The 15,524-nt window shown below is 41.8% G+C and overlaps 1 protein-coding gene across 2 annotated transcripts in view; it reads left to right on the top strand.

Moving 5' to 3' along the window:
• The window catches only part of pla2g6 (phospholipase A2, group VI (cytosolic, calcium-independent)), a 33,388-nt gene extending 22,128 nt beyond the window's left edge, over positions 1-11,260 (top strand). Inside the window, exons 14-18 of one of the 2 annotated variants that reach the window (XM_063202435.1) lie at positions 1,136-1,213; positions 1,605-1,759; positions 6,468-6,635; positions 6,925-6,998; positions 9,816-11,260. In XM_063202435.1, coding sequence (XP_063058505.1) covers positions 1,136-1,213; positions 1,605-1,759; positions 6,468-6,635; positions 6,925-6,998; positions 9,816-9,960 — 620 coding nt within the window. In that variant the 3' untranslated portion in view covers positions 9,961-11,260. The remainder of the gene's footprint in view (positions 1-1,135; positions 1,214-1,604; positions 1,760-6,467; positions 6,636-6,924; positions 6,999-9,815) is intronic. The other variant, XM_063202442.1, reaches the window with a different exon arrangement.
• Positions 11,261-15,524: the final 4,264 nt, after the last annotated feature.

Genomic DNA, 15,524 nt, shown 5'->3' with positions numbered 1-15,524 from the left:
TCTACAAAGCTGTACATTTTTTTTTAACTTTAGTGAATGGTGTTCACATTTTGAATAACAGCAATGCCATGCTGAACGATATAATTTGGATAATTTCTGAGCTAAAACAGCAGGGTCAGACAATGTGGTGTTCATCACATGCTTTGCTTATTGATCTTCCTGATAACATTATTATGTTAACTTTCCGAGTGTGTATGCAAATGCAGTCATAGTTGTGTAGCTGTAGATTTGAATGGCTCTTAACTGCATGGAATGGTTTTGGTGGTGTGGGTGGTGGCTGTGCAGATAGCAGTGATTCAGCGGTGATCGCTGCTTCCCTTTAGGCTAAGAATATACTTGTTGTTATCAACATGTGCTCATCATGATTGTCATAATGCTATGTACAGTACATTCATTTGGTGCATTGTCACGCATCAGGGTGACTTAATTCGAATCACGATATTGACACTGAAGTGCGAGATGAGGATGGGTTTGTGAATTTGAGTGACCAACTGTCACATCCGCCAGAAATAGATGTGAACTTTAATACCATCACACTCCTCCACACAGTTGTAGGATTGAGTCGTCAGATGTGTCTGCAATGTTACTGTAAGGTGTATATGACACACTGTAACAATGATGACGTCCTGGAAGAAATGTCCGACTGCCACATTGGGTAACCCTTTGGGTGAAAAAATAGTTCTTGGAAGATTTTCTTGAAGGTTTGTCAGGAAACTCAAGAACCCTTGGGTTCCTCAGAGTCCTCCTCTGTTTGCCATTAAGTAACTGGGGGGGATCTTCCCAGAACCAAAAGTGGATAACTTGCGCTAGCTTAGCAACATCGACCTGTGGTTTTACAAGGACTGCATGGAATTTCAAAAAAACGATCTGGACACACCTCTAACACTCTGGTTGACTCGGAAATGAGGTCCTGTGTCCAAAAAAACGGAGTGTTGCTTTAACGTTTCCACAAGAACAATTTGGCCTCACAGTGGCAACTTAAAGTTCTTTGAGGAACTTTGTACACCTGGTCAAACAGCAGGTATGTTCTTAGCCTTGCTTGCCTCGCACCCCTCGCATCCCTGTACTGCTTTAGGTGTTCTGTGTTTGTGTTGTTGTGTTTTTGTGTCAGTGTGTTAAGTGTTGTGCCTTTCAGGATGGGAAGATGAGGATGTGTTGGTTGTGGGATACACTGTGGAGCCCCAGAGAAAACGTAGGAAGGTGACGGATGAAGGTGTGTGTGTGCATTTGTGTGTGTGTGTGGTGGGATTGTGGTTTTGGCTCCACAAAGATAGAACAATCATCTGTGGGAAGTGGGAAGGGTTAATATCACAATTCCTTTCTCTATCTGTCTCTCTCTCTCTCTCCCATCTTTAGCAGCTTTTTATGTAAGGGATAATGTATTGTCCCGGGGTGTTGTTCGCCCGTCGGGAAATATTTTCCAATAGTCATGTGTGGACAATACCTTATCTAACAACAGAAAAGGTTTGAAAGGGATAATATCTCAAAACCCTTATGATGCAATCATTCTCTCTCTCTCTCTCTCTCTCTCTCTCTTTCTTTCTTTCTTTCTTTCTTTCTTTCTTTCTTTCTCTCTCTCTCTCTCTCTCTCCCATCTTCTGTAGAGCAACTAGTCTGGCGTGCAGCCCGTTCCAGTGGTGCCGCCCCTACTTACTTTCGGCCAATGGGGCGCTTCCTTGACGGAGGCCTGTTGGCCAATAACCCGACGCTGGACGCCATGACTGAGATCCACCACCACAACAAAGCCCTGAAAGGACAGGTCTGGAGCTGCTGATAATTACCCATTAAAGTACAAAACTATGTACAGTATATTGTTACATACAAAATGATATTGCAATACATTAGGTACAGGGTTCCACAACCTTTCTGGGTCAGAGGGCTACCAAGGGCTACCAAGGGCTACCAAGGGCTACCAAGGGCTACCAAGGGCTACCAAGGGCTACCCGAGGGCTACTGAGATCTGATTATCATCATGACTTTCAAATCTCTTTGAGACTTGGTCTGACCAAGATCATAACAACTAACATTCTTAAACGGCATGGTTGACCCACCTACCTTGGTTTGCTACTGGTCGAGGGTAGAACAGGCTGAGCCAAAGTTTAAGCTAAGCATTTCTTAGTCCCCAGTAGAACGTCTCTGCTTAAACAACGTCACTGCTTTGAACACACCTCTATCCAGAACGGTTGGAAATGCTCAAAGTTTATTAGTTCCCGACAAAGTGGGTGGAGTTCCTGCTGTAGTGGAATCCAGACTCCTGGCCTTAGTGAGTGTAGCTGAGCCGAAGGCGTTGCGCACTGAGGCGGAGCCTGGGTAACTGAGAACTACCCAAGGGCTACTTTCATACAAAATCCTCTACTGATGTCTTGACATCATTCCCAAATCGCACTAGATTGAATGATAAATATTATTTATTGGCAATAAATAAATGATTTCATATTTAAATCAAGAAAAGCATTGACTGTGACTAAAATCTTGTAGTCGTGACTGTTTATTAACATCCTTGGTGGGCACCTCAGAAGCTCCTGGATGGCCCACGGGCACCACGTTGGTGAAATAAATGTATTCCAATATCTGTGAATCTGTAGCTCTTGACTAATGTGGGTGGCAGAGGTGTCAATCCTGGATTCAGAAGGAGAAACCCCTTTTGTAAAGTTGACCTAACCAGATGTGTACTAGCTAAAAATCCACCATTTTAACAAAGCGCTGGAAGGACAGAGTGCATGCTGGTTGATCCCGGGGTCCAGAAAGTAAAAACCCTGCCCGCGAATTTGATCCAACCGGCTCGGAGTCAGCGGATCGTAATGGGTACTAATGAGACTGTTAGGTCAGCTACTCGGCAAGTCACCTGGGTAAGAAAGAAAACGTGGCAGGGACTTCCCTTTCTGAACCTGGGATTGACATATTGTGTGGTTCTGGTGAGTTTTCTTCTTTTCAAACTGACAAATAATATTAGTTTGATTGGGTTAAGTGAGTATATTGCAATTTGAGTTCTTACATACACCTATGGGTGCTACTTGGACACATAATCAGTGATGAGTCCAAGTGAAAGCGAAAGCCCATTGGGAAACTCCAACTCCCATTGTCATTGTGACACAGCACTCCACAGCACACAAGTGAACACTGCACACTGCACACATTGAAATTGCATTTATGCCTCACCCGTGCAAGGGGGCAGCCCTCAGTGGCGCCCCATGGGGAGCACTGCGGTGGGACGGTACCATGCTCAGGGTACCTCAGTCATGGAGGAGGATGGGGGAGAGCACTGGTTGATTACTCCCCCCACCAACCTGGCGGGTCGGGAGTCGAACCGGCAACCTCTGGGATGCAAGTCTGACGCCCTAACCGCTCACCCATGACTGCCCAGTAGTAGCACCCAGAGTTGTGTTTAAGAACTCAAATTACAATATTCTCACTTCACCCAATCAAAGTAATATTATTTATGAGTTGAAAAAAAACTATACTGACTATATTGTTCTTTACAACGCTGTCTAAAAGGGTGTATTTACATCAGAAAGGTGGGTTATTTCACTTGTCCAGTAAAGCAAATCAAGGAAGACACCCCATGAGCCTACCTAAGTGTGTGTTCCTTGTAGGTTTTGCACATTTACCCAATGTGGCCCGATTGTTTTCTAGTCCGACTTATAGTCTAGGCAATGGGTGCAATATAATGGGAGAATCGCTCGGAAGGTGATAAAAGCGTGAAACTTGGCACAAATGTTCATTAGGACATGCTTATTAATTTCAGGGGTGGAGCCACTCAGAATTCAGCGTTGCCTAGCAACGGTTGCTAAGGAAGATGCTTCACCTAGCAACCAGCATCAGAAATACAGTTCCCAGCAATTTTGTGGTGTTATGATGTCTAAATATTGACTCCTTGCCCTAATATTACTTAATATCAGGGGTGGACCCACTCAAAATGTAATGCTGCCTAGCAACCGTTGCTAGGTAAAGCATCTTCCTTAGCAACCAGCATCAGTAGTACAGTTCCCAGTAATTTTGTGATTTTATGATGTCTAAATATTGACTCCTTGCCCTAATGTTACTTGAAGCCACTCAGCATGTAATGTTGCCTAGCAACCGTTGCTAGGTTAAGCATCTTCTTTAGCAACCAGCATCAGTAATACAGTTCCCAGCAATTATGTGGTGTTATGATGTGTAAATATTAACTCCTTGCCCAAATATCACTAAATACCACTCAAAATCCAATGCTGCCTAGCAACAGTTGCTAGGTAAAGCATCTTCATTAGCAACTAGCATCAGTAATACAGTGCCCAGCAATTTTGTCTAAATATTGACTCCTTGCCCTAATATCACTAAAATAATGCATCATAATGCTTCAAATACTGCAATATGTATGATTATGACCTTTCATAATCAATGAACATTCCTGAGCAACAAACATCAACAACACAGTTTTTAATCAGTTCTGTGGTATGATATGTGTATATCTTGACTTCGCTATATCACTGTATTAATACATTAAAGGTTATATAGCAAATGGGACATTGTGACTCCTTTGGTGTCATTCTAGAAACCACAAAGCATTGCAATTATGTGAATATTATTCTCACTTAAGTTCTTCTTGAACACATTTGTAGTAATGAGGGGCTTTAAGTGTCACTTCAAGTCAGGCCTCTCTTTATTTCACTGCATTTTGCATGTGCCGACTGCATACTGATCATTCAGAGCACAAAATTACAATTTAGGAAAGAAAGATGCCTGCATGAACAACATCATTTGCCTGTGTTGTGTCAAATGACAAAGTGATTACATGCATACCCAGGAACTAATTATAAAATCCTAAATGGATTATGTGTTACAAAAAATTTAGACAACTGTAACATGTTTTCAAAATGAATGGAGTCTGTCTAAAAGTATATGGTTTAATAGCAGCAGATTATAGTCATGAAATGCAAAGAAAACACTCTTATTAACCTAATCTTTACTTAACATTAATGGGCTGAATCTAGACAAAACAGACAATCTGGGTTTGAATGAGTGCTTAAGCCACTGCTGCCTACACAGTATCAGTTGTGTTGTCTTAGCCTGGGAAATCCTATGTTGCTTTGCACATTCCAGTCTGAAAAGCGTCCATTGATTCTATCCCTCAGCGAGGCAACTAGATCTTGGGGGCCAATCAGCAAGTGGGGAGGGGTGGAAAGATGATGACGTGTATTACAGTACTTGAAAAACGGAACCTTTCAGTTTGTTTCAATATACAGTAACTGACACAATTGGCTATGGGCTACATATAGACCAAATGATAACACTTAATGAGAACAGCAAATAAATGGCCATTAGCAATCGCAAACCACTCCTCTCTATGAGAAATCAGTAGGCGGTCTACAGACCATATCTAACTTGTGGTATGGTCTGGTGTGAACCAAGCAAGCATTGTCTATGGTTATTATCTGAATTGTATGTGTTTTACTGTCAGGAATTTGTAATTCCTAAATGTTGTATGTTTGTTGTATGTTGTATGTTTTCTTTGGATACAGGAATAGCAACTGTAAAATTGTATGAGTGTTTAAACTCTTTAATTTAGATGAGCACAATATAAGAACGAGTTAGAATGGCAAGAATAACAAAGAGGAAATTATCTCCGATATTGAAGGTATATCAACTCCAACCATTACTGCAGTTATATTAGGACAAGTACTGTAGATTCAGGCATCATGACACCACAAAAGTGCTAAGAAACTATCCGTGATGCTGGTTGCTAAGGAAAATGCTTTGCCTAGCAACCATTGCTATGCAACATTGAATTCTGAGTGGCTCCACCCCTGAAACTGATAGGCATGTCCTAATGAACAAGGACAGACATCATGACACCACAAAAGTGCTAAGAAACTCTATCCGTGATGCTGGTTGCTAAGGAAAATGCTTTGCCTAGCAACTGTTGCTATGCAACATTGAATTCTGGGTGGCTCCACCCCTGAAACTGATAAACATGTCCTAATGAACATGGACAGACATCATGACACCACAAACATGCTAAGAAACTATATCTGTGATGCTGGTTGCTTAAGAAAATGCTTTGCCTAGCAACCGTTGCTATGCAACATTGAATTCTGGGTGGCTCCACCCCTGAAATTGATAAGCATGTCCTAATGAACACTTGTGCCAAGTTTCATGCTTTTATCACCTTGCGAGCGATTTTTTCACCCATTGCCTAGACTATTATGTCAACATTTTTGTATGTTTGCAGTGTAGGCATTTTGAAAACAAGAATATCATCTGAGATTCTCTCTGTCTCTCTCTCTCTCTCTCCTCTTTCTTTCTTTTTTTCTCTCTTTCTCTCTCTCTTTCTCTCTCTCTTTTTTTTCTTTCTTCCTTTCTTTCTCTTTCTTTCTTTCTTTCTTTCTTTCTTTCTTTCTTTCTTTCTTTCTTTCTTTCTTTCTTTCTTTCTCTCTCTCTCTCTCTCTCTCTCTCTCTCTCTCTCTCTCTCTCTCTCTCTCTCTCCTCAGGGCCGTGTGTCGGAGGTGAAGGGGCTGGGCGTGGTGGTGTCGCTGGGCACGGGGAAGCCGCCCCAGGTGGCCGTGAGCTCCGTCGACGTCTTCCGGCCCTCCAACCCCCTGGAGCTCGCCAAGAGTTTCGTCGGGGCCAAAGAGCTGGGCAAGATGCTGGTGGACTGTGTAAGTCTGCTATGGGTGGTCAATGACTTGCACAATATACGATTATACAATTCTGAATGTACTGTATGTATTGTATTGACTTGTCCTCGTGTCAAATGCGCCACGTAGTAGAAGAAATTTCCCCCATGGGTGACAATACTCACGACTACTCTTACTACTTCTTCGTTATCATCATCTTCTTCTTCTTCTTCTTCTTCTTCTTCTTCTTCTTCTTCTTCTTCTTCTTCTTCTTCTTCTTCTTCTTCTTCTTCTCTCTCTCTCTCTCTCTCTCTCTCTCTCTCTCTGTCAGTGTACAGACTCGGATGGCTGTGCGGTGGATAGAGCTCGGGCTTGGTGTGAGATGACTGACATGATCTACCACAGGTCAGTTTGGGTTCATTTTTTTTCAAATGTTTTTTTTTGTGTGGGGCTTTTATGCCATTAATGTAGACAGGACAGTGAAGAGATGACAGAAGGAGAGTGGGAGTGAGCTAGGGGTAGGGTTGGGAGATTATCGGTCTGGATTCAAACCCTGGTCGCCCGAATATGGTACTGTGTTTTAGCGTGATGCGTCACAGCAGCGCCCCCAGTTTGACGAGGAATGCATCACCCCTGTTTCTTTGAGATGATCTTTGATCTTCTTTGATCCCATCCTGATGTTTTTGTTGAAACAAAGTCTGGAGAATGGAAAAGTCCTAAGATGTTGTACTTTTCTACCGGACTGTGCTTTGGTGGATGATCATCACTAGAAACATTAATATCAGATGTTCAAGTGCTCCCTGTGCCTTCACTGAAATAGAACATGTTATTTCAATACTAATGCCCATAAAATCTCCTCAAAGATAGTGCAACATAGGCAAGGCAAGGCAAGTTTATTTGTATTGCACATTTCATACACAGGTGCAACTCAATGTGCTTCACAAACAATACAAATATGCAATACAGTAACAACATCGTCCCAGACCAATGCAGTCCATGCTGCTTTGTAAAGGCACTGGAAAAAGCCCCGCGGATGTGTTCTAACCTCCTCCTGCTGCAAGCGCTCCTCTCGTTTCACCCGCTCATCTCTCCTTCCCCTCTCATTTCCTTTCTCTCCTGCTCCCTCTCTCCATCCCTCCCTCCCTCCATCTATCCCTTCATCCATCGCTGCAGGCCCTCTCTGGTTTCTCTCCCCCTGTCCGATCCTGTTCCCTGCTCCCCTTTGTTCTCAACCCCCTGGCTTCTCTTTGTCCTCTCCAACATCTTTCTCTTCTTTCTTTTCTTTTTTCTTTCCTTCTTTCCTTCTTTCGTTCATTCTTTCATTTTATCTTTCTTCTATTCTATCTTTCTTTCTTTCATTCTTTCATTCTTTCAATCTTTCCAATTCGTTCTCTCTTTCTGTCTTTCTTTCTGTCTTCCTATCATCCTTTCATTCTTTCTGTCTTTCTGCCTTTCACCTCCAGTTTTTCCTCTCCAACAATGCACTCTCCCTTTGCTGCCGCTCGTGTACTGTCTCTTGTCCTTGTTTTTTCCCCCTTCGTCCCTCCTCTCTTTCCACTACCCCTGCCTCTCTTCATGATCCTTTCTTTTTTTTTCACCTCCGCCTGTTCTCCCTCTCCTTCGCCAGCTCTCCCGTCCCCGTGTGTGTGTGCGCGTGTGCGTGTGTGCGTGCGTGTGTGTGTGTGTGTGTGTGTGTGTGTGTGTGTGTGTGTGTCGGGTTTCTGCTGGTTCAGATGGGGTCATCTAATCTGTTAGTAGTCGGTGAATATGGGTGGTGGCACCGGTGCCCACTTTTGAGAACTCGAACATACTACTGTATAGAAAGCAACGGTCCTTTTTTATTATCACCTTCAATGTAACTTGTCCATAATCGTTTCATCATGGCCTTCTTTATTTGTTAATTTTTTTTGTAAATAAACACAAACACAGACTGGATTCTTTTGTATGACAACATGTTTTTGATTTTTGCCATCTACTTGTGTTTTTATTTATTTTTTAATGAAAAATGAATCAATCAGAGCTGTCAAGGTACAAAATATGGAAATTAGCCTTATGGCTATAACATTATATTATACTGTATTTTGCATTTTTTTTAAATGCTATTAATATATGCTGTCCCTTTGTTAAATAAATCAACTTCAAACTTCTTAGTTGTTGGTGCTAGTTTTCTTAGGTAGGCCAGTCAGCTTGTAACAGGGTGAAGGGTGCTTGTGAGTTTACTTTGCTGCCCTCTATGGGCAGAGGTGGGGAGTGACTATCTCTAAAGATGAGGAAGAACCTCTGTTCTCCCTATTCACTGAGTCATTGTACGCTGTATTATAACACCCGGTTGTTAAATGCTCAGTTATTATTTATTACTTCATCACTTTACTGCTATTGGTCCATCACTGTAACTTGTCCTGTCTTGCACTTTGATGTCAGTCTGTAAATGTCAGTCCTGCGTATGTCTATGTCCTTTCATGGTATAGAGAGAGAGAAACGTAATTTCAATTTCCTTCTATGATCTGTGCATATGAAGTAACTGACAATAAAAGCTGACTTGACTTGACTTATAGTTGGGGTGTGTTGTGGCTATCCCACCAACCTTTGGGCAAAATGGAGAACAAGGTCACAAGAGGCTGCTTGTGGGGCAGAATTTGTCATGCCCAACAGCACATTGCTAAATAATAATCATTGAAATGGTTGGAATACATTTGTATGTATTTTAATGAAAGACTGATCACTTCTTAGAACAATGTAAGGTTTAAATAATGAATAAATAATAATGTGATTACAGTTGTCGCAAATCTATCGGTGGCCCTGCCTTGTGTGAAACAAAGGGGAGTAGTCATTAGGGGTGTAAATCACAGCTCCCATGACGTACGATATCTTATTATTCGATGCGATTCGATTATTTTCGACACTTAAGAATGCCCCACGATACGATACAATACGATTGGATTAGACCTTTTTCCAATTATTTTTCCTCTTCTATTATGTTATGGAGCTAGGGCATTGGGCAGGGGTCAGCTGGGGTCAGATTATTTTCGATACTTAAGAATGCCCCACAATACGATGCGATTCGATTCGATTGTCAGATTATATCGTGATATATCGATACATTTCGATTACGGTATTATTTACACCCCTATCTAGTAGTCATAGCCATGACTAGAAAATATTTGTTTGATTTTGTCTTTAAAAGCAATTTCTTCTTTGCCTGTGTCTGTGTGTGCACTGCAGGCTGAGTCCTCAGCTGTCCGCGGAGGTGATGTTGGACGAGGTGAGTGACGCGGTGCTGGTAGACATGCTGTGGGAGACGCAGATGTACCTCTACGAGCAGCGAGAACAACTCCAGACGCTAGCACAGCAGCTGCTGCAGGCCTGAAACGTACACGCATGCAGACACACGCACGCACACAGGCACACATATGATGCATTTATACAGACACACACACAGTAGGCCTACATGATGCATCCATACACGCACACACACACACACACACACTTGGGGAGTGCGGTGGGGGGGTTCCAAGAAGAAGGTCCTGTGACTGAAGTTAATTTTGAGTCATTAATATACTCATTTATGAGTCATTGCAGCTTTATTCCTTATGTAAAACAAAGTCTTTGGGCACTTATGTACTTGTATTAAAAGAATATCAAATTCTCCCAGAGATTGTACCTAGAATGTAAGAAGCATGTTGTGAGTCTACATTTTACCCCAATACTGGGGCACAGAGCGTCACCAATCCCAGAGATCATAAATTACTCTTTTGTCTTTATTTCCCCATCAAAATACCCATAGTGCTCTTGCATTAATAGAGAATATCCCTACAGAAGAATGTAAGTAGTACTAATGCCTTGTTCAGACCAAGAGCGACCTACGCTAACGGAGCAATGGAAGTCATTATTTCTCTATGGAGGGTACGCGACCAGCGCTACCAGGCCGAATTCGCCAGGGGCGAAGCGAACTGAGCGACCAGAGCGAATTTTAACGATTAAAGTCAAGCTAATCTTATGGAAATGAGCTATGACGCAGTCCGGCGAAAAGCAATCGGAATGTTCAAATAAACGAATGTCAAGCCAGAGCCATTATGTGATTAGCTAAATCAAACATGTCAATGCCGAATACAAACATGTCAATGCCGAATACAGCGAATTCAAGGCGAAACTTCTTCTGCTACCTCCGCTACCAGGCAGCGTAGTTCGCTCTTGGTCTGAACGAGGCATAAACCTTTATGAAGGAGCATCCCCCAGAATGGAGTGCAGAGCATCACCCAGCCCTGATACAGATAGAGGCTGGATCACACCATGATCATGTTTGTTTGGAGTGTGTCTGTGATGTTTGTTCCAAGTCCCTTGTGCATTGTGACTTTTTGTTTTACTCATTTGTGGAAGTAGAACAACTGACGTTAATATTCAGGGAAAAACGTGTATCATCACTAGCTTAGCGTGTTTGTGAGTGAGTTTTAATGTGTAGCGTGTGTGAGTGTGTGATAGTTAAATTAAATTAACATTATGTACGTTTGTGTTTGTGAAAGACAACTTGAAGCATAGATTGATGCAGTCGTTTTCTCCATCTAATGTTATGTGGTATTTGCATAGGATGTGAAGTGCTGGTTGCAGCTTGGGATGGTACATGTCAGACATGTTGGAGGAAGTGCTTAAAAAAGAACAATAATGCCTACAAGCCAGTCCCTCCAGGATTTTGCACTGGGATTTTGTGATTTTTGCGGTCAAAATGTCTGATTTTGTGGCGGCATTTTCTCATTTTTTGCAAAGATTTTGCGGCATTTTCTCATTTTTTGCAAAGATTTTGCATCTGGGTTCTTTTGGTAACTGAAAACCACAATCAGTAAGACAAAAGAGAGAGAGATTCAGAAACACACTTCCTATATAATAGAATAATAAAATATTGTCAAAAACTGCCAGAGCGTCTTATAAGCCAGTGCGTCCAATGTGTAAAAAAAATTATGGCCGCGACACTCATAAATCTCTGTCGATATTTTAGAACGACTTCGGGGGGAAACGGGACTGCGCGTTATGAAAAAAATACTTGTGGGTATAGCCTACCAGTTGGCTAATGAAGAGCGTCGCGGGGTACAGTAGCCAGGCTGTATGCAAGCGTTAATGTCACCTGTTGGAAGACGTCTCTCTCTCTCTCTCTCTCTCTCTCTCTCTCTCTCTCTCAAGCTGTTGCACATTATTTGCTTGATGCAAAGTTGTGATGGCATACACGCTCTAGTTGACATGGTTGTGTACATGGCTGCATGGATTCGCAAGACTTTATTGCAATAACACAGTGAAAGCGTGGAAGGGCCGTTCACTTCCTATCTCGGTGTCCTTGACTGAAACAAGTTGCAAAACTCCACACTTAGAATCCTTTGCGATCGGCACTACAGTGATAGTTATCAGAAGGCTTGTGCCTACGCATAGACATAGACCCTTAAATTACAAACATTAGCGAACATTGAAAAAAGATCAGACAACGACTGTCGGGTAGCATGCTCATGAAAGCGACAGGGGAGAGTGGAGACGTTGCGCAAAAATGTAACGTGGATGTTTGCTACTGTGCGACAGCATCGCCACTATTTCATGACTGCATAGCCTATACTTCTTCGTCATGGATAAATGGGCAGCAATACTTTTTCCAGCCAGGATTGCACTGAAAAGTAGGCTACTGCTGTTAAAAAAAAGGTCACGGGTGTGCAGCACCGACGCCTGAGTTTATGTGTGAGGGAGGGGAGGACAGAGACGCGGAGCAGCTGAGATGAGGGTCGCGACTTGCGAAATAGCAGGCAATTCTTTTTCAATGTTTCAGTGACATATTAACAAAAATGCTCCCTATTGGTTTTCGTCTCCGGTGGTATTGCAGTCACTTTTTTTTTTTTGACGAAAATATAAATCAATAAACTCCACAGAATGTTGAAGGGGACAAAGGGGAAATTTTGCGGGAAAAATGCGGCTTTACAGGAATTACGCGGCATCGTGAAATTATGCGGAATATCATTGAATTTGCATGAATCCACGCGATCGCTGAATCGCGAAAAACTGGAGGGACTGACAAGCCAAACGTTTTGTCACGTTATGTTTGTGTTACATCCGCACATTGTATAGGAGCTCTGACTATTCAAAGCTAGGGTAAAATAACGGAAAATGCGCAATGTTTATGTCAATCGTTTGCTTACACCTGGTGCTTCGTAATGTATTAGACTAACTAAACTGCATTCCATGATATTTGCAATTTTTAGCTGTTGTAAGTGGTTGTTTTTGACAAGAGTTGTGGTTCAAAACCAACTTCGGACCCAGTTGCCCTCCTTTTTACACCATTGTGCATTTCATCTTACAAAACTGACTGCAAGAATATGTCGTGACTCGTGCACATTCACACATACATTTACAACTTTGCATACATTTGCAACTTTGTTGATATCATCTCATCAAACTTGTACCTTCTACTCGACTCCAATTCTTATTTCTCTTGTTGTAGTTATGTCATTTCTATGCACTCTTGCTAAATCTTGAGGTATATGAACAACATTGTTACTCACAGGGTAAATAAAACGAAATGTGTGTATTAATTAATATTTATGAAATATTTCGTTCGTAAGTGAAAAAAAGCTTTTCACACAGTTATTATCCAAATTGTGTGTGCAAAAATATTGATACAATTCATATTTATGTATTAATACAAACAGATTATTGATCAACTTGCATTACCTGACCAGCTTTATTACCTCTGAAGATATGATGTGTTTTCTCCGGGACGTAAGAGTCCTAGTGTGCGTTCCAATATGCGACCTTGCGTCCTCCACTTGTGCTTGTGGCCTCGTATCAGGAAGTAATATGTCGTGATGACATCACTGACAACAGCATTATATTTCAATATCTCGAAAAAACTCAATTGTAAAGTCAAGTTCCCATTTGCAAACTGGATGGTGAATGAAGAATAGTCCCCCAAAAAAATTTTGGGCTAGGCTGACAGGCTAGGCTTTATTGTTTTCTCCATGGAGGTGGGGCCAGAAGGCGGGGCGAGGCCACAAGCACAAGTGGAGGATACAAGATAGCATATTGGAATGCATACCTAGATTAACCTGTGGTGTCTACTCTGGACAATCTCTTTTGCACTATTATACCTCTCACACCAAAGTGACTAGTGTTTTTTCCTGTGAAACGAGTTGCTATCATGTTTTGTATTAGTTTGTTTAACACATCATGTATGTATGTGGATCATAGAGGTAGAACGTCAGACTTGAGGTGACCCCACCCCCTTTTTCACAGCAATCCTGGCAGCCATTACATTGCATTATGATGATATTCTTAGCTGACGCTTTTATCCAAATTGACTTACAGTTATTTACTGGGTATTGGTTACAGGGTCCCTTGAGCAGTGTGGGGTTAGGTGCATTGCTCAAGGGCACCTCAGCCATGGAGTGAGATAGGGAGTGGAAAGGTGTGACTCAAACCTGCAACCCTCTGATCTAAAGCCCATCTCCTTAACCACTAGCCCACTGCTGCCATTATATGGAGGTAGACCTGAGAAATGTAAATGAATGGAGAAGGGGACTCGCCTCTGTCAAAGATTGGCTTAATATAGTAATGTAAACATTTCAATCAACACACTACGCAAGGAAGTGTGTTGGTAAATATCTACATCATTAATTTGAACTGATTTTAAAATGTACTTCATCGATTCATATGGTGTAATAGATATTTAGCCTGACATTTCAAATCTGGTCCTTGATTTGTGTGTCACTTCATACTCACCCAGTTTTGGTCCCTTTTTTGACAGAGGTGGGCGTGTTTTCCATTGATTTGCTTTGACTTCAGATACCTACAGTACCTGCACAAGATGGAGGCTACACTTGCGGTTTTCCAGTGCTGTCGCAAATTGCCGTGTCACCTCTAGTCCAATGTCCTACCTCTATGATATGGATATTTAAAATATGTTATCATATTAACAATAAACCTGTGGAGTATAACTCTAGTATCTGTCTCATGTGTCTTTTGTCATGCCTTAATAGGTTACACTTTATTTTAAAGCCCTTGTTGAATGAATTGGGTAGTGGGTATGATGTAGCATAGTACTGTGACAGCATGTACGTATGTAGCATAAAGTGCTTGCAAGTTATAATACATGTAGATACAAAAGATGTTTAAAGGTCCACTGTGTAAGATGTGGCCAGAGTAGGTATTGCAACTACCCTGCTTATTGAAACTGTTGCTTATTGCCAAATATGATATTTTCATGAATATGTACTAAATAATAAACCAATATTTACAAGTATGACCAAAGTACAGCCATTTTTGCAGCTAAACATGGCTATTTCTTGAGGCGGACTATGGACAAGATCCCCCTTTTCATGTACGAAAAGTGCACTTTTCCCAGTCATAATGAATACTTTGAATTTGATGGTGGTGGTAAGTATTCATGAAAAAGGTAACATTAGTCAATGGGTAGCATGAATTCTGGAAATAAACAACTACAAATCGTACACAGTGCACTTTTAAATTTTGGGTGACACTATTTGACAGCCCTAGATTACAAAGTGTGTGGCAATAAAGGTACATACAAAATGTTTATGTACTACTAAAAATCTTACACAATGCATCTTTAAGTAGACAAATAGGAACACGGGTGCTTCTTCTAGCAGATTTATGACTGCCTCTGAATTCAGTAAACTGCAAGGTTCGCTGTGCATCTACAGCACAGTACAGCACCCACTGTACCAGGGCCGTTGACAACTTTTCCTGGGCCCAGGACAAAGTCACCTGAAAGGGCCCCCTACCCAGTACATACAATGTAATGGGGACCGAATTCTGGGCCCCCTGTCTCCCTGGGCCCAAAAAACATACCCGCTTGCACCCCACCCTGCCGCTGTGCCCAGAGTTTTATTTCCTTATCTAAACAAATATGCATGAACAGGCCCTTTTAGAAGGATTATGACTGTC

This window comes from Engraulis encrasicolus, chromosome 1 (genome assembly GCF_034702125.1).
Source record: "Engraulis encrasicolus isolate BLACKSEA-1 chromosome 1, IST_EnEncr_1.0, whole genome shotgun sequence".
Lineage (NCBI taxonomy): Eukaryota > Metazoa > Chordata > Actinopteri > Clupeiformes > Engraulidae > Engraulis > Engraulis encrasicolus.
The sequence above is the reverse complement of the archived record's forward strand: the minus strand, read 5'-3'. Positions and strand labels throughout refer to the sequence as shown.